Source organism: Natrix helvetica, assembly GCF_964273705.1.
Source record: "Natrix helvetica genome assembly, chromosome: 5".
NCBI lineage: Eukaryota > Metazoa > Chordata > Lepidosauria > Squamata > Natricidae > Natrix > Natrix helvetica.
This window is the reverse complement of record NC_138551.1, coordinates 146,772,679-146,789,555: the sequence shown is the minus strand read 5'-3', so window position 1 is coordinate 146,789,555 and position 16,877 is coordinate 146,772,679. Positions and strand designations below refer to the sequence as shown.

The following is a 16,877-nucleotide window of genomic DNA, read 5'->3' as shown; positions in this document are numbered from 1 at the left end:
AAGGGCATGCATAGCCTTTAGGCGGCTTGTAGAGTGCTCCTGGGGGCTTGGGCAAAATTGAGCAAAAACAGTTTGTTTTTCGCTCATTTTTGCCCTCCCCAGCCCCCAGGAGCACTCTATAAGCCTCCTAAAGGCTCTGCATGGCCATTTTGGTGAAGGCGGGGTTTTGGGAGGCAAAAAATGCTGTATTCAGTGTATAAGACACACCCAGATTTTCAGCCTCTTTTTTGAGGGAAAAAGGTTTGTCTTATACTCCGAAAAATATGGTACTTTGTACAGCATACATAGGATGTGATTTTCACCCAAGGATTTGGTTGCTTGCTTGGCAGTGGTGCGGTGTCCTAGTGGTGGAGCTCTCGCCTCACAATCAGGAGGCTGTGATCCTAGATAACGGCAGATATTTCTCTCTCTCTCTCTCTCTGGGCACACTGAGAATGTATCTGTTGAACAAAACTCTGCACTGGCAACAGGAAAGGCATTCGGCCAGTAAATGCTCAGCTCCATTCAGTTGCCGCAACTGCACCCTGCCAGGGATTATGGGGTCATTTAAAAGAAGAAGATGAGTTTGAAATGTTTCTCATTCGTGCAGAGCTGATGTTCTCCGCCCACAGACCCGCTCTTATCACTGGAGAAGTTGGACCTATATAATGTGTAATAAGCCAAAAGTACATCATGAATTGAGCCCCATGGGTTAACAGCCCGCAAATTTTGAAAATTTTCTGCTAGCAACTTAAATTGTAGGCTGCATCACTGACAGGATTAACCCCTAGGGCTCAATTCACGATATAATTTGGGGTTTAGCCTCTACAATCCCCGTCTGTGCTGTTTGGGGAAAAAACACGGGTTGTAGCTTAGCTTGTCTGGATCCTTTGTTTAGCGAATGGCGTATCGTGCATAAACTAGCAATATATAAACATTCCACCCAGATTAGTAAAACACAATGCAATATAAATGTTAAAAAGATCGATGTGCAAATACCAACGTCTAGGTCTTTTAGTCCTTGGAAGCACAGAACTATGTTCTGTTTAACCAACTTTTATTTTACTCAAATGTGTAAGTCAGTTCTGTATGGGGGAAGTTTTTGAAACCCTAAGGAGGTACTTTAAGAATAACAAACAATAACAACAAAAGAACAGGATACAAGAGGCATAGAAATTAAACCATTTTAGGACAAGTGGCTGCCGCAAATCAATAGTGAGAATAAAATAGAAGCACAGATAAAATATTTAAAGATAAGTCAACTCTAGCTTGAGGTTACTCTCCAAAGCAAAATCCCCGAGGCTGTGCCAGCACTCAATAACAACATAGTCCTTGACTTACGACCACAATTGAGCCCCCAGTTCCCACTGGTCAGCAAGGCCATTGAGTTTTGCCCCATTTTACGACCTTTTTTGGCCACCACAGTTAAACAATACACTGCAGTTATTAAGTGAATCATGTGGTCGTTAAATCAATCCAGCTTCTCCCATTGACTTCGCTTGTCTGTGAAGGTTACAAGTAGTGAACCCATGATCCAGTGCAACCGTCCTAAGTCCATGCCAGTTGCCAAGTGTCCGGATTTTGATCACATGACCACCGGAATGCCCCAATGGTTGTAAGTGTGAGAACCAGTCGTAAGTCCTTTTTTCAGTGCCGTTGAAGCTCCAAATATATATATATATATGTATATGTATGTGTATATATTTGTATATATATGTATATACATATATGTATGTATATATATATTTGTATATGTATGTATATATATGTATTTGTGTTACAACCCCTGGTATGCCCAAATACCAAAGCCCAGGTTCAAATCCCAGTAAGGGTATGGCTAGCTGATGAGAGCTAAATAGCTTGAAATAGATCTATACTAGTCTCCCTTTATTTATTTATCAGCAGAAATACAACACACACACACACACACACATAATTGATCAATGATGTATAAAGGCAAGTATCTCCTCAATGGTAGTTTTTACACTGACGATATTAGCAGAGACTTAACGTAAACTGAGTGGATTATATATTTTAAATTCCAGAGATTGTGATGTCTGTCTCTTCACACACACACACACACACACACACACACACACATATATATATATTTATATATCTATATAAAATAAGACCATGCAAACATTCCAAATATTTTTCACAGCAAATTTCAATTTGGATGTGGTACTTAAAAAAAAAAAATTCCTAGAGATTCTCTCAACTGCACATTTGCAATCTTCTCATTTTAATGTACTTTGTGTAATAATAATAATAATAAACCGGGATGAGGGAGAGCGTTGGTGATTGCGTGACAATCCCTTCCAAAGGTACTTTCTGCCTTCAGACGTTCATTGCGCGCTTTAAAAAGCGGCACGGCCATCGTCGAGTTTTAAATTGACGTCGTTATTTTAATTTTAATATGTTTTGTTCTCTCCATCGCTTTCGTCACGGCTGGCCAGAATTGACCTGAATCAATTCCCAAAGCGCTCAATTACTCAGCCTTCTTCCCACAATCCTCAGCGCCTTCGAATTGAAGACGGAATCTGAGGGAAATAAGAGAAAAAGGCCGCCTCGCTCCCATTTTATACCCCGCTGGGTCAACTCGCCCCCCTCGAATTTGTCCTTCCGCGCGAGGGTCCCCCCGCCCCCCAGGCATTCCTACGCCACCGGCTTAAAGAATCCCAAGGAGAATTCCCCGAGACTGTGAAGCGCTGCAGCGCATCTCCCCTTCTTCGAGCGCTCATTGGCTGCCCTCGCGGGCCCACGCCCCGACCTTCATTGGATTGGCCGAGAGGCGCTCCGAGATTGGCAGTGGAGGCGTTGCCCTCCGCCTTTACTGAGCCTTTCCGTCATGGATGGACAAAGACGGCCGCCTATCGGCGAAGAGCCGGTGGCTGCACTCGGGAGGCGGGATTCCTTCTTCCGCCTCTGATTGGGCGGCCGCCGCGAGAAAGGGGCGGGGCCCGGAGCCGGTGGGAGGAGAGGAGGGTGAAAGCGGCTCCACCGCTTTCTCTTGTCAGTAGAGCGGCGGCGGCGGTGGTGCTGTCAAGGCGGCTTCGTCGTCTCCGCGGGGCCTTCGCTCCTTCTCGCCGTCCCGGGAGGGCAGCTCCGGAATGGGGCTCGGCGGCGGCGGCTTCTACCCCGCTAGCTGCCTCGCCGGCCGTGATCGCCCGGGAAGCCGTTAGTTTTGGTTTGGTTTTTTTTTGCTGTGGCGCCGGTGTCGCTCCGCCCTTCACCGCACTGAGGTAAAAAAAAAAAAAACAACCGGTGGGGGCGGGGGGGAGTACGCCCGAGCGTGTCACGTGACCTGAGGAGACGATGACGCCGCTGTTGGGGCGGGGCTCTCTCAGCCACCTGCTCGCCCACCTTCCCCAACCTGGCGCCCTCCGGGGCTGCAACGCCCATCCTCTGGGGATGATGGGCTTGGGAGTCCTAAAGGAACAGATGGACCCTGGCTATCAAGGAGGCAGAACAAACCGATTAGGATACAATTTGGGAAATCTTCGGTGGTGAGAGAATAGACCTAAGGATTAAAAGTTATCTATAGAGTATAGAAAATGTATGAATAGTCATTTATAACTCATAGAGCTAAATGAATTGCCACGGGGTTGTTATAATATCAGATACTTTAAGGTATTGGAAATTAAACTGAGATGGGATTGAATTATGACTATGTTTTAATGTTGACACAAAGTATTTATTACGCACTGGTTAATGGAAAATGGATTGCTTATATAAAAATAAAATTGAAAATTGAAAACAACAACAACAAAGGAACAAGGACCGATGTCTGATCTCTCCGTTCTCAGCCACCGCCTCCATGGACAAATGATGGCCTTGATGGAAAAGAAATTACCCAATGAGGCCATCATGGTTTCTCCTTTATTTATCCCCCCCTTTTCCTCATCATCTCGCCTTTGTTTTTTTCCTTCCGTCTCTCTAACATTCTTCTCCCCCCCCCCCCCCCGTATCAAGATGTCTCTCTCCCAAAGGGAAAGCAGATTATGTTTAATATAGCAATATCCAGTTGGAGGAGGGAATGGAGGAGGAATAGGGTGGATTTTCCTCAGTGGCCTCTCCTGGAGGTGTGGGAGATGCTGCTGCTGTGGGATTGATGGGAGTTGTAGTCCAGGCCTGAGTCTAGGATAATAATGACAGAGTTGAAAGGGACCTTGGAGGTCCTCTAGTTCAACCCTGCTCAAGCAGGAGACCCTACCCCTCCCATATGTCAAGATATCGGACCAAAAAGCCATAATAATAATAATAATAATATAAAATGGGTCCTTTTGCAATGTCTTTCATTTTGGCAGGGGCGCAATTCAATATCAACAGCGGCTTGTTATTTCGGAATTAAATTTGGGGTAGAAGGGATTGACTGTGAAATAAAAGTGATCATAGTGATAATTAATAGTAATTAAGCATTTTGGAAAGCTGCCTTTTATTTTACGAGTTGTACACCTAGGCATGAGAACGGAAAGAAATAGGCGTGTATCTCTATAAAAATAGTCCTAGTCCCTAGTAAGGTTTTACTTAGGAGCTCTCCTTGGTGTGCTTGTTTTGTTTCCCTGGCCTGTTGGCTTTGAAAAACCTTGCAGTTGGCATTTAAGAGGTTGGCGTGCAAAACTCTTAGGGACGTGGCACTGGTAATTTGGGGGTAAATTGGTGGTGTATATGACCCCCAGGAATATAATCCATGTATTGAGCTGTATACAGATTCAACAGCATTGGTGCACCTGCATTTCCTGTGCGCAGGTTTACAAACGTTTACAAATGCATTTGCATCGGAGTCCTTTTACTTTTTTATTAATCCATTTCGAATAAAAGGCTGCCTGTGTTTATGGGTCAGTATTTGTGTGTCTCACACACACACACACACACACACACACTCATGCCCTACCAGCAATTTCCTTGCATAAGCTTTTTCCACTTTGATCGGTGTAGGAGGAAGCCTGTTTTTTGAATAATTTTCTTTTCAAGGAGTCTGGTGTTTTATCCCTCAGCTAGTCCATTCCAGTTGTAGTGTCCTCACAGGGTGTTTTTTTTGGGGGGGGGAGGCCTCCCCTTACCCACATTCCTTCTATCCACTTCATGTTTCCCCTAGAGACTTTTTTCTGCAGCTAAGGCGAGATCCTGTGGCAGCCTGGGTTTTTTTTTAAATTGTTGGCACAGGGAGCTTCCCAAACCAGGGAAATGGGAGCCCTGTCTCTCCCCCCCCCCCCTTCTTCCTCCACCTCTCCTGAGTTCTGGTTAGTGTTCCAAGTTTGGAAGTTTTTTAAATGATACACTCAAAATCAACATCTGTCAGTCAAACGGAGACTTTGGGAATTAACCAGTTCTGAAATGAGTTTTCTCTCCCGGATCTTCTTCTGTTTCCCCGGCTGCTGAAGGCTCTGCTCTGGATTGGGCCCATCCCTCCTAATCAATTATTCCCATCTTGCATCTTTTCTCCTTGAGCCACAATGCTGCGGCCTAGACTCCATCTCATCTCAGAAGCAGGGTGGGGTTTGAGAGTGATTTCCCCCCCCCCCCACCTCCCTCTCCTTCAAGTTGACCAAGTCTGACTTCAACCTGATTTCGTCCAGTGATTTGTGTGGCAGCAAACTCTGTCTCTTTCCTCTCCGCCTCCCCCCCTCCCTCTTGCTTTTCATTTAAAACTATTTAAAAGCCCTAAAGATAGATGCTCTCCTCTTTTTGTTATGTGTCCTCCCTTCCTCTCTAGACAGCATCCAGCACAGCACAATCATAGAGGCAGCCATATTGGGATTATGATCTGACGGTCTTCCAGGAGCTCCGTCAGGGTTAGGATGGCAGGAGGGTAAGAGGAACCAACCGATGAGGAGGAGCTCGGTGAAAATGCTCCCTGGAATTTGTGAGACTTTGATCATCCCTGGCTTGTCTTTTCCACTCCCTGCTGCCCATTTGGTTTGTCGGGAATTGTATAGGGTGGGGTCTCCCTCTCTAAGCTGTATGTTTCTTATAGTCCTGGAATTAAATCTCTCTGTTTGAATGTAAGCTATTTCAGCTTTCTTCGGCTCCCTCTCTTTTTATTATTTTCTCTCTCTTGAGCCTTGCCAGGTTTCCTCCCTCAAGAGCAGAATACTGTGGGTTTTCTCCCTCCCCATTTATTGTGTTTCTTTTGTGACTACAGTTACAGAAAGAGGAACGGAAGGTATTTTAAGCTGTTGTCGGATACCTTTAGGAGCCAATTCCATTAATTTCATTTGGAATACCTTTTGATAGATGCGCACTCGCTGGCCTTGGTAACACTCTTGTTTCCATAGCAGTGTAAGCTTTGCAAAAACACGGATTTGGGTGAGGAATGCCAAACTTGACAGCATTCATATTACTTGCTATTGCTCCTTTCATTTGCACTGAAATATTTAGCAACCTAACCCCCCAAGACAACGGAAGGGCACTTCTGCTGATCAAAGGGCATAAAACTTCTAACAAGCCAACTTCACAAAGAGATCACTGTCTGCTTTTGTTATCGTCATTGCCCTGGTGCTGTGTTGGGACTCTTTCAAAAAAGCAGCCTCCCCCCATCTCCTTTCTGCCTCTTTGTTAGCCCTTTGCGTATTCACTGGTGTGTGTGTGTGTGTGTCTGTCAATTGTAAAAATCAGGCTTTCTGGATAGGCTCTACTTTTATAGACCTTCCTCAGGATTCCTGCCTGTAAGCCTGAAGTCAGCAGGGAGAGTTTACCTTCTCCATTCGTATGACAGCCTGGCTCAGAATAACCCTCGATTCATCCAGGGAATAACAGGTTATTTTGGAGACTGATTCTGATTCGGAAATGCTCGGACATTAGGGTTGCATGATGCTCCGGCTCTTTAAATGTCCCAGTTAAGCAACTTACACAAATCCAGTCATCTGAACTGATTTGACAGGACAGTTGTAATCTGTCACCAGTTAATTCCACCATCATACGTGCCTTTAGACATGTCTCCAAGATGCTGCTTTTTTTTTCCCCTTGAAAAGGCAACTGGACTGTTTTTCTTTCCTTGAGGAGGAAGAAGAAGGAGGAAATGCTTCACTTGTCATCCAAGAAGCTCCATCAGTTCTGATGGCGGAAGGATGGAATAGAAACTGATGAAGTTTCTTGAATGAGAAGCGAAACATCTTCTTTCTCAAGGGAAAAAAATAGTTCAGTTGCCCTTTTGGAGAAAAAAAAAGCACCTTTGAACAATTATGACCTGAATGACTTAGAATCTCCACAGACATGCCTATATTTTGTTATTTTTGCTGTGTAACAGGTGTTCAGAATAGAGTTTTATGAACACTGTAATTATATGACTTCTTTAGAGAAAGCTCGTATTAGCCAATTACCTTGCTGATAGAAATTCTGGAATTGTCATCTGAAATCTCTGGACCTCTATAGTTTGTCAGTCAGCTTTGGTTTAAAAACAGAAAAAACCCACATTTCCTTCAAACTGATTTTGACTCTTTTTGATGGCCCTTGAGCAAGAAGGAACCCAGCACTTAAACTTTAGGTGCAACTAAGCTAAAAAGCATAATAATTTGGGGATATTTCAACTATTTTCTGTTTATTTAAAAATGGGTGTGTGTGAAAAAAAAATTGCTGTTTTTACAGCGTCTGAGAGAAATGTCTTCATCAGACAAAGAGTATTTGGTTAGCTGAGGGGTTAGATTCAAAAACATGTTTTGCCTAATATATGTTTTGGGGTTGTATTTCTGTGATTCATTTTCTGGTTTTAATTCACCGCCTTCCCCAGTTTTTTCCTTGAGAATGACCCTAAACTTGTATATTTTCCAACTTGAAACTTTTCTGGAGACTCCCATTTTTTGAATTCTTTCCAGATACCCTGCTTCCCTGAAAATAAGACCTCCCTGGATAATAAGCCCTCCTCTGAAAATAAGCCCTCCCGGAAAATATTGCAACGCAGCAGCAGCCATGAGGTGACCCCACTCGCCGCCTCCTGCACCTCAAAAATAATAAGACCTCCCCGAAAATAAGGCCAAGCGCTTATTTCAGGGGTCAAAAGAAAATAAGACCCAGTCTTATTTTAGTGGAAACACAGTATGATCTGATGCTGGTGTTATCAAATTTGAAAAAGCTCTCAAGGGCTCCCCTATCCCTAATCCACTTTACTCCCCACCCCCTATCCCAGTGTGCTCTTCTTGCATGCAAAACCCGCAAAGGGTGGCGGCTAGATTTCTTGCAGCTTAATTGACATGAAGCTTATTTACATGAAACTTTTGGCAGGGGAAAGGGGAGAGGCTGTCTTTTCTGCCTGGAGATATTTAGACTCCTCAGTGGAACAGAGTTGAATTCACCCCAACAGCAGGCATGAAACAGTAAATCCCAACTAAATAGAAGAGCCACTTATGTCCTGATTGGTACAAGGACTCCACAAATAAGGGTGTTTTCTTCTCACAAAGGCTGGAGAAGAAACGAATAAAGAAAAATGGGTTTCTCCTTCTCCACCTGCTTTACTAACAGAGTTACTATGCGGAGAGCTGGTTTTGCAGATGTAAAGTAGCCTTATTCTAGCATAGAACCAGGAATGGGACAAGAGGAGAATCTTATTAGTTGATGGCTAAAGCTGGGGCAAAATATATTGACCCCCAATTGCGTTACAGCTGTGAAACGGTCCGATTTTGCCAAAACCGCTTTTCCTAACCTGGTACACTTCCAGAACTAAAGTTCTCAATCTTTCATATTTGAAATCACTTGCTTTGACGAAGAATCTTGGTTCTGCTATTAACGCCCTCCGCATTCTTTTTATAGGCATTTTAGTATTGTAATTATCGTTCCTGCCAAGAATTCCATATTTGATTAAAGCAGGGGTCCTCAAACTATGGCCTGTGGGCCGGATACAGCCCACCAAAGCCATTAATCCGGCCCGCGCAGAACCATGAAGCTGCCCTGCCCACATCGGCCCACCTACCTGCCAGCCCCCACCTGCCTTCTGGAGACCCCGGGAGGCCAAAAATGCACCTTTTGGGGGGCGGCAAAGAGGTACTGCAGGCCTCGGGAGTCCAAAAATGGGCTTCAGAGGACACACACACACACACACACACACACAGACACAGACACACAGAAGTCCCTCATACACACCCCAAAGCAGCCTTAAATGGCTGCAAATCTTAAAGCTCTTTTTTCTGGTCTTACCTTGCTTTTTAAGAGCATCCATAAGCATGGAGTGCTGCCTGCATCAAGAGCATATATATTGAAATGGAGGATGGCAGCAGGTTTCCTGTAAACATTCTGGAATATTTGATATTGTAAGGCTACATGTCCGGCTCTTTTTTCTGGCCTCTCCCCAAAAAATCTACACTATATAAGCACCTCTAAGTCTTCCAGTGTTGTTTTGGGACTATATTGGGATCAGTGGTGGGATATTCAATTTTTTTTGCTACCGGTTCTGTGGGCATGGCTTGGTGGGTGTGGCAGGGGAAGGATACTGTAAAATCTACATTCCCATTCCACTGCAGGGAAAGGTTACTGCAAAATCTCCATTCCCTCCCCACTCCAGAGGAAGGAAGGATACTGTAAAATCTCCATTCCTTCCCCACTCCAGGGGAAAGAAGGATACTGTAAAATCTCCATTCCCTCCCCACTGCAGGGGAAGGAAGGATACTGTAAAATCCCCATTCCCTCCCCACTCCAGGGAAAGGTTACTGCAAAATCCCCATTCCCTCGTGATCAGCTGGGACTCGGGAGGCAGAGAATAGATGGGGGCGGGGCCAGCCAGAGGTGGTATTTACCAGTTCTTCATACTACTCAAAATTTCCACTACCGGTTTTCCAGAACTGGTCAGAACCTGCTGAATCCCACCCCTGATTGGGATATGTACGCTTTGAAAAATAAACAACCCAGTGTTTTATTCTTCATGCAAGGCGTAATGGTCGAACTTAAAAGATATTGATCATGCCTGTTAACTAAAAAGATACAGACCCTATCAGTCAACACAATGAACAAATCAAGTCGGTGCGGGATACTGTATGGCTATTTTAAGCCTCTATTTTGCTTTTTTATCTGATACCACGTCAGCTGTTTTGAAATGCCTTGGGAAGACATTTTCATTTGCCCACATATATTCTGCTTTCTCTGCCAGCTGAAATACCCTTTTATCTTTGTGAAGAGAGAACGGTAATGGTTCAGTTTGATTTTCTGCAGCATTGTTGCCTAGTGCAGGACATAGAAATGTCCCAAGGAGAAAGACTAACATGAAATCCAGAGGTATTGCATAGGCTTTTTGTCTTTTTTTTTTTTTTGAAATCCCTAGAGATGTGTTGCATTCTTTTACACTTGCCACTCGTACCAATTAAATGAACAAGCTGTACAGAAAATGGGTATCTTTTTAAAGCTGACTGAGTCATGAGTGATGTCACTCATCAAAGCTTTTTTCTCTCTGTTTTGTAAAGGAGCAGTGTGAATAATCTCACTGTTTTACATGCTGAGGAAAATGTTATTTGTGTGTGTGTGTGTATCAAACACGCTTGGTTCTAATAAATGGCTGTTTATCTGATATGTATTTGAAAATCACTTTTCTTTTCTTTTAAAAGCTAACACTAGAAGAAACCACGGAAGTTCTTGAAACCTAATTTCTGGAGTGCCCACAAGAGACCATCAAAATGTCAGGAGCTTCTGTAAAAGTTGCTGTTCGGGTTAGACCTTTTAATTCCCGAGAGACCAGCAAAGAGTCCAAATGCATCATCCAAATGCAAGGCAATTCAACCAGTAAGTCAAGCTTAATTTTCTAATAGAGCGGCTTTCCTTTCTGGGACTCAATGAATTGTTGGTATCGCATAGAGATAATGCCATTGACAATTTATTCAAAACAACTGTTTCTTTTTTTTGTAGTAGTCTTGTAATTTTCCTTTTTTTGTTGTTGTTGTTGGATTACATCTTACTTGGTAGCATTATTACTGATGTGTAATCATCTAGAAATGAGTGGCAAACAATCACACATGCTTCAGGGACTTCCTTGTCGTTAGCAAAGCTACTTGGCCACCTTGTGCAAGTTCCTTTTTGGAAGTAGCAGGGATGACGCGTACATGAAGTATTCTGGGGAACAAGATTTGCTGGCCTGGGTATTTTTGATGCTATTTTGTCGCTTGGAAGCCTAGCATTCAGGATGTCTTTCTGTTCTTTCTTGCCATCTGCCAGTTGAAAGCCTAGACTTGATGGGACCCTGCAGGTCAGAAATAGGAAGTCTATGTCACTGTAGCCGTATTTAAAAAAAAAAAAAAACCGTCAGGAAAGCTGGAGGAAGTGTGTTCCCAACCAATAGCTTAGCCTTTGTATTCTTTAAGGAAGAACACTCTTCGGTTCTCCAGATGTTTCAAACTTCATCTTCTAAGATCTTTGGCCATTTACTGACACTGACTGGAACAATGGATGCAGTGGTTCAGTGGCTAAGACACTGAGCTTGTCGATCAGAAAGGTCGGCAGCTCAGCAGTTTGAATCCCTAGCGCTGCGTAACGGAAGGAGCTCCCGTGACTTGTCCCAGCTTCTGCCAACCTAGCCATTTGAAATCATGTAAAAATGCAAGTAGAAAAATAGGAGCCATCTTTGGAGATAAGGGAACAGCATTCCGTGCGCCTTCGGCGTTTAGTCATTCCGGCCACATGACCATGGACATGTCTTCGGACAGCGTTGGCTCTCCGGCTTTGAAACGGAGATGAGCACCGCCCCCTAGAGTAGGAAACGTCTAGCACATATGTGTGAGGGGAACCTTTACCTTTACCTGGAACAATAGAAAATTGTAATTTACCCAGAGGGCTGCAAGTTCCTCTGTTTCATTCATATAAAGACCCCTATACTGAGGGAGAGTCAACTATCCTAATTGGTTTTACAGACAAACTGCTTTTAATATCAAGATGTTTCTCATCATGTTTCTTATCATTTAGTCCTATGTCTGGCAGAGATATTTTTTGACTTCTTCAATCTGATAGAGTGTCCAGTCTGTGTTTTCTCTTCTCTAAGCCTGTAGCTTCCTTCACAGAGTTGTTGTTGTTGTTGTATTATTATTATTACAAGTGGCTCTCCTTGTTTTCTCCTATCCTTAAAACCAACATCTGCTGGTTTTGTATCAGATACTTCCTACTTCGTATAAGATTTTGAAGTTGGGGCTTTTGATGTCAGCATAGTCTCTTGGTAGTGAGAATGCAAGGCACAAAGTTTATAAAGAAAAAGAGCGAAGCCACACTTTTTTGCTGAGAAAAGCTTACTTTGCGTATTTCCCTCGGATCTGTTTTTTCTGTTTTGATCTGTAGCTTTTTTTTTTTTCTGGATGTCTCCACTCAGACAAAAGGGAAACCGAAATGGCAGGTGGTCAGACTTATTTGGATCATTAATAACTGTGGGAAAATAGCCTTAGAGACCTCCTTAAGACGTGGGAATCTCTTGAGTGCGTTGTTAGGTGGGAAATATGCCAGGAATGTACAGAAAGAAGGCGTTATGGAGGGGGGGGGGAAGAGGGTCAGAAATGCAAATGGTGGAAAGGAAAATAGGAGAGTTTGCAGGGATGTTTGAGCAATTTTCAGAGGCACCTTTTATGGCTTTGAAGACTTTCTTAAAAGGAAAAAGGTTTTGTGATGTTCTCCCTGGCTGGAATTGGGTGGGATGACATAGAAATGCATGCTTTAAATAATGTTTGGATAAGACCTTTTAAAAATCATTTGTACGTGAATGCTCTCGGATTCTCGGATTGCCTTATTAGATCCCTAAATAAATCAGGCCAAGAATGCAGGGCAGAAGAGAATTCTAGTGAAAGATTGTTAATAATATCCAGATGTGATGCTTCTCTCCTTGCGCTGGCTCCACATGCAATCTTCAATTTTCGAATACGACATGGAGCCCTGCATTAACAAAAAACACACACCAAAAAACGGTGGGCCCAGTTACAAAGAGTGTCCGGCCTCCGCTGGAGAACAAAGGCTCCAAATGGAATGTAGGCTGTAGCCTCTAGTGGTTACTCAGGTCGAGGCGGAGAGTTGGACACGCGCTTCTCCTGAAACACCAGCTGCAGGGTGGGTATTTATAGCCACTGGATCTGCAAGAGCAGCTGAGGTTGAGAGCTTTTTGGCCCTCTTCGACTTCCGCACGACGCTCCTTTCTCCTCCGGGTAGAAAAAAAACGACAATTCCTAAAGCCAGGAGATAAACCCACAGTATTCCAGGCTAATCCCCTTGTTTTATTTCAAATAACTCAAAAAATGCAGGTTCGACTTGCCGGGAAGCGAGTCTATTTCTCCCCCTTTTGTTCCGAAGTAATATGAACTCTGCTTTCAGATTATTTTAATTAGATTGTTGTAAGCCGTCCAAGGCTTTCTAGTCATTTCCTTAAATGGGGGAGTGGCCGGGGGGGGGGAGGCGAGGGAGAAGCATCCTCCATGTTCCAAATAGAGCATGTGATTTGGCCACTTTGAAGCTTATTTTGTTGCCTTTTTGTCCTTCTTGTCTTTCTTATCCTTTTTCTTTTAATGCTGAATATAACCAATTAGAAGGTGGCTAGGATGCTGAGCTTGTCGATCAGAAAGGTCGGCGGTTCGAATCCCTAGCGTCACGTAGCGGAGTGAGCTCCCGTTACTTGTCCCAGCTTCTGCCAACCTAGCAGTTTGAAAGCATGTAAAAAATGCAAGTAGAAAAATAGGAACCACCTTTGGTGGGAAGGGAACAGCGTTCCATGCACTTTCAGTGTTGAATCACGCCGGCCACATGACCACGGAGATGTCTTCGGACAGCGCCGGCTCTTCGGCTTTGAAACGGAGATGAGCACCGCCCCCTAGAGTCGGGAACGACTAGCACATATGTGCGAGGGGAACTTTTACCTTTACCTATAACCAATTAGATATCTGCCTCCAGCTGTGTGCTGGAAAATATTGGAGCTGGTGTGTTTGGAATACACAGGCGGTCCTCAGCTTACAACCACAATTGAGCCCAAGATTTGTGTTGATAAGTGAGACAGTTGTTAAGGGAGTCTCACCCCGTTTCACAACCCTTTCTTGCCCCAGTTGTTAACTGCATCATGGCAGCCGTTCAGCTAGCAACATGGTTGTTAAACGAATCTGGCTTTCCCGTTGACTTTGTTCGTCAGAGGTTTGCAAAAGGGGAACCCTGCGACCGTCATAAAGGTGAGTCTCTTGCCAACCATCTGAATTTCGAAGCCATGACCCAAGGGGATGCTGCAACGGTCATAAGTGTGAAAAACACAAGTCACTTTTTTTCAGCGCCGTTTTAACTTTGAATGGCCACTAAACCAGTGGTTGTAAGTCGAGAGTTACTTGTGTTTATCAAGCAGAGATTGAGCTGGAAAATTCTTTTGTCACGCTTTTAAAGTGAGGCCAGATCACCTGATCTTTTTGCCCGAGGATGGAGCTAAATGTAAACTCCTCATGGACTCAATTGGAGTAACTCACTTCACCACTTTGGTAGATCTGGATGACTTATGTCTTGTCTCCTTCCTTCCCCTTGACTCTCGGTGTGATGTTGGACACTTTGCTTATTGCTCAACCTCCCTTTCCCACCTGCCAAATCAGAAGACCTTGACTGTCCTCAGTCCATTGAATTAATGGTAGCCAACGGAGTAGCCACTTCATGGAACAGTTGGAAGTAGTGGCAATCACAGGGAGTCCTCGACTTACAACCGATCGCTTGGTGACCGTTCGAAGTTAGAACAGCACTGTAACAAGTGACTTGCAACAGTTTTTCACACTTAACGACCATCGCAGTATCCCCATGGTCACTTGATTTACATTCGGATGCTTGGCAATTAGCTCTCATTTAATAACGGTCACAGAGTCCCGGGGTTCACGCGATTCCCCCTTTGCGACCTTCTGACCAGCAAAGTCAATGGGGAAACCAGATTCACTTAACAACGAGGTTACTAATTCAACAACTGCAACATGTCGGGGTTCCAAATAGCATCCAAAAGTAAATCAGAGTCCGAGGCAAAGGATTGCTCAAAGTTCCAATTGATTAAGAGAGCCATGTTGGCACATCTGGGAAAACCCGAATCTGAAAGCTTCTCAGTTTTCCCCACCCAGTTGAAAGTTCAAGATCTTGCACCCACACCCACAAGCCCATCACGTGGTCCAATCTTCCACTGCCATGCTGGCAGCTTCCGTCCACCCAGTTCCGGTCAGGTGCAGAGGTGCAGAGACAAAAGATGACCTTGGCTTTCTAGAAAGAATTTTGTTATGGCTACATATCATCTAACTCAGTACAATCCCCCCTCCCATTTTCACTCAGTAGAAAAGGCATAGTAGAATAATAGAAAGTGTGGCAGGCCAAAGGGCCAAGAGGAATATGGCTGCAGTCTTGACACAGCAATTCACTTAACAAGCGTGGCAAGGAAAGTCGTAAAATGGGGTGAAACTCACTTAACAAATTTCTTGCTTAGCAACGTGAATTTTGGGCTCAGTTGTGGTCGTACGTTTCTCCTGTATCCCCTTCAGCATAGGTTCAAAACTTTTTCCCAGGCAAAAGTCTGACCGTCTCTTGTTTGTACGACAGGAAAAAAAAAAAAACCAGGATGAGATCCTTAAAAGCTTCATCATCCTTCTTATAATGACTGGTTCCGTAGCAATCAGTCAAGAAGAGGATGAGCCAATGGCAGCTGAGAGTGCATGGAGGAAGTCCCACCCTCTTATTGGCTCCTAAGAACTTCATCTCAGAGCTAATAGCTCTTGTTTTCCCCCTCCAGGAGTAGTGAGAATTAGCTTGGCTGACATCGGGAGGTTGCCATTAGAATATGCTAACATCTTTCCAGGCAACATGATTAATTAAAATGCTGATTTTAGAGAGGACTTGCTCATAATTCCAGTCAAACATAGCCGGACAAGAAGACAAGAAGACAATCAGAGAAGCAGATCTGGGTTCCAATTATTTATTTGCCACCAATGATGGATGTTTGCCTTTTTTTTTTTTTTTGAGCCATGGGTCTAAAAGCACGGGTGTCAAAGTCAATTTTATTGAGGGTTGTGTTTGAGGGAGCCGGGATGGACGTGGCCAGGGTGTGCATGGCCAGCTCGACATCACTCATGTCAGGGGTGCCTGTGGTGGCCCGAGCACTCTGCCTGTGAAAACAGGCTCCCAAGCACCGTTTTCGGCTGCGATGGCCTCCTACAACCCCTTGCCAGCAAAAATGGAGCTCGAGAGGACCACACCCAGCCCTCCTGACCTCCGTTTTTGCTGGCAGAGATAGCGTGGGCCAGTCCTTCACTGTTTCCAGGGCAGCCAAACAGGTCAGATCTAAGCACCTCTTGGGCCGGATCCTGCCCCAGGGCCTTGAGTTTGACACCCCTGCTCTAAAGTCTGCCAGGCAAAAAATGATGCCTATGTGTCAGTGAATAGGGAAATGCCATCCCAATTAGAGGTGGGTTACTACTGGTTCGCATCGGTTAAAGCGAACCATTAGTGGAAATTGGGACTGGGTCTCCAAACTGGTAGGGATGGCAGGCTGGCCACGCCCCCGAACCGTTTCCCCTGTTTCCCATGCCATTGCCGGCATGGTTTTTTTTTTTGTCACTTTATAATGTTCTGCGCATACGTGGAACAATTTACAGCCAACTGCGCATGCGCAAGGAATGTGCAGCGGGCGCGAGTGCGAGCGAAGCGAGCAGTGCATGCGCAAAGCACACACGAAGCAAACCGATAGTAAAGCCGGTCCCAATGATTGGTATGTTGAGAAAATGAAACCCTGTCTTCCATTGTAACAAATGGCCCGCGCAGATTCTCCCGAAGGGCAAATATAGCACAGTGTAAAACAGTCCTATAAAAACCACAGTGCAGCCTCAAACGCTACTAAAGCTGTAGTGTTATCCGAAGCAGGTGGCCAGGGTTAACTGCGATGCTCCAAGTTGCTTTTAGCACCACGATGATGGAAGCTAATTATAGTTGTAACACAAAAGCATTTGAGGGGCGGTTTG

The 16,877-nt window shown here is 44.5% G+C and overlaps 1 protein-coding gene across 6 annotated transcripts in view; it reads left to right on the top strand.

Moving 5' to 3' along the window:
• The first annotated feature begins 2,959 nt into the window (after positions 1-2,959).
• Positions 2,960-16,877, top strand: part of KIF1B (kinesin family member 1B) — a 145,406-nt gene continuing 131,488 nt past the window's right edge. Inside the window, exons 1-2 of one of the 6 annotated variants that reach the window (XM_081955496.1) lie at positions 2,960-3,224; positions 10,509-10,683. In XM_081955496.1, coding sequence (XP_081811622.1) covers positions 10,578-10,683 — 106 coding nt within the window. In that variant the 5' untranslated portion in view covers positions 2,960-3,224; positions 10,509-10,577. Of the gene's footprint in view, positions 3,225-3,345; positions 3,489-10,508; positions 10,684-16,877 lie in introns of those variants that run through there. The other 5 variants (XM_081955495.1, XM_081955491.1, XM_081955493.1 and 2 more) reach the window with 5 other exon arrangements.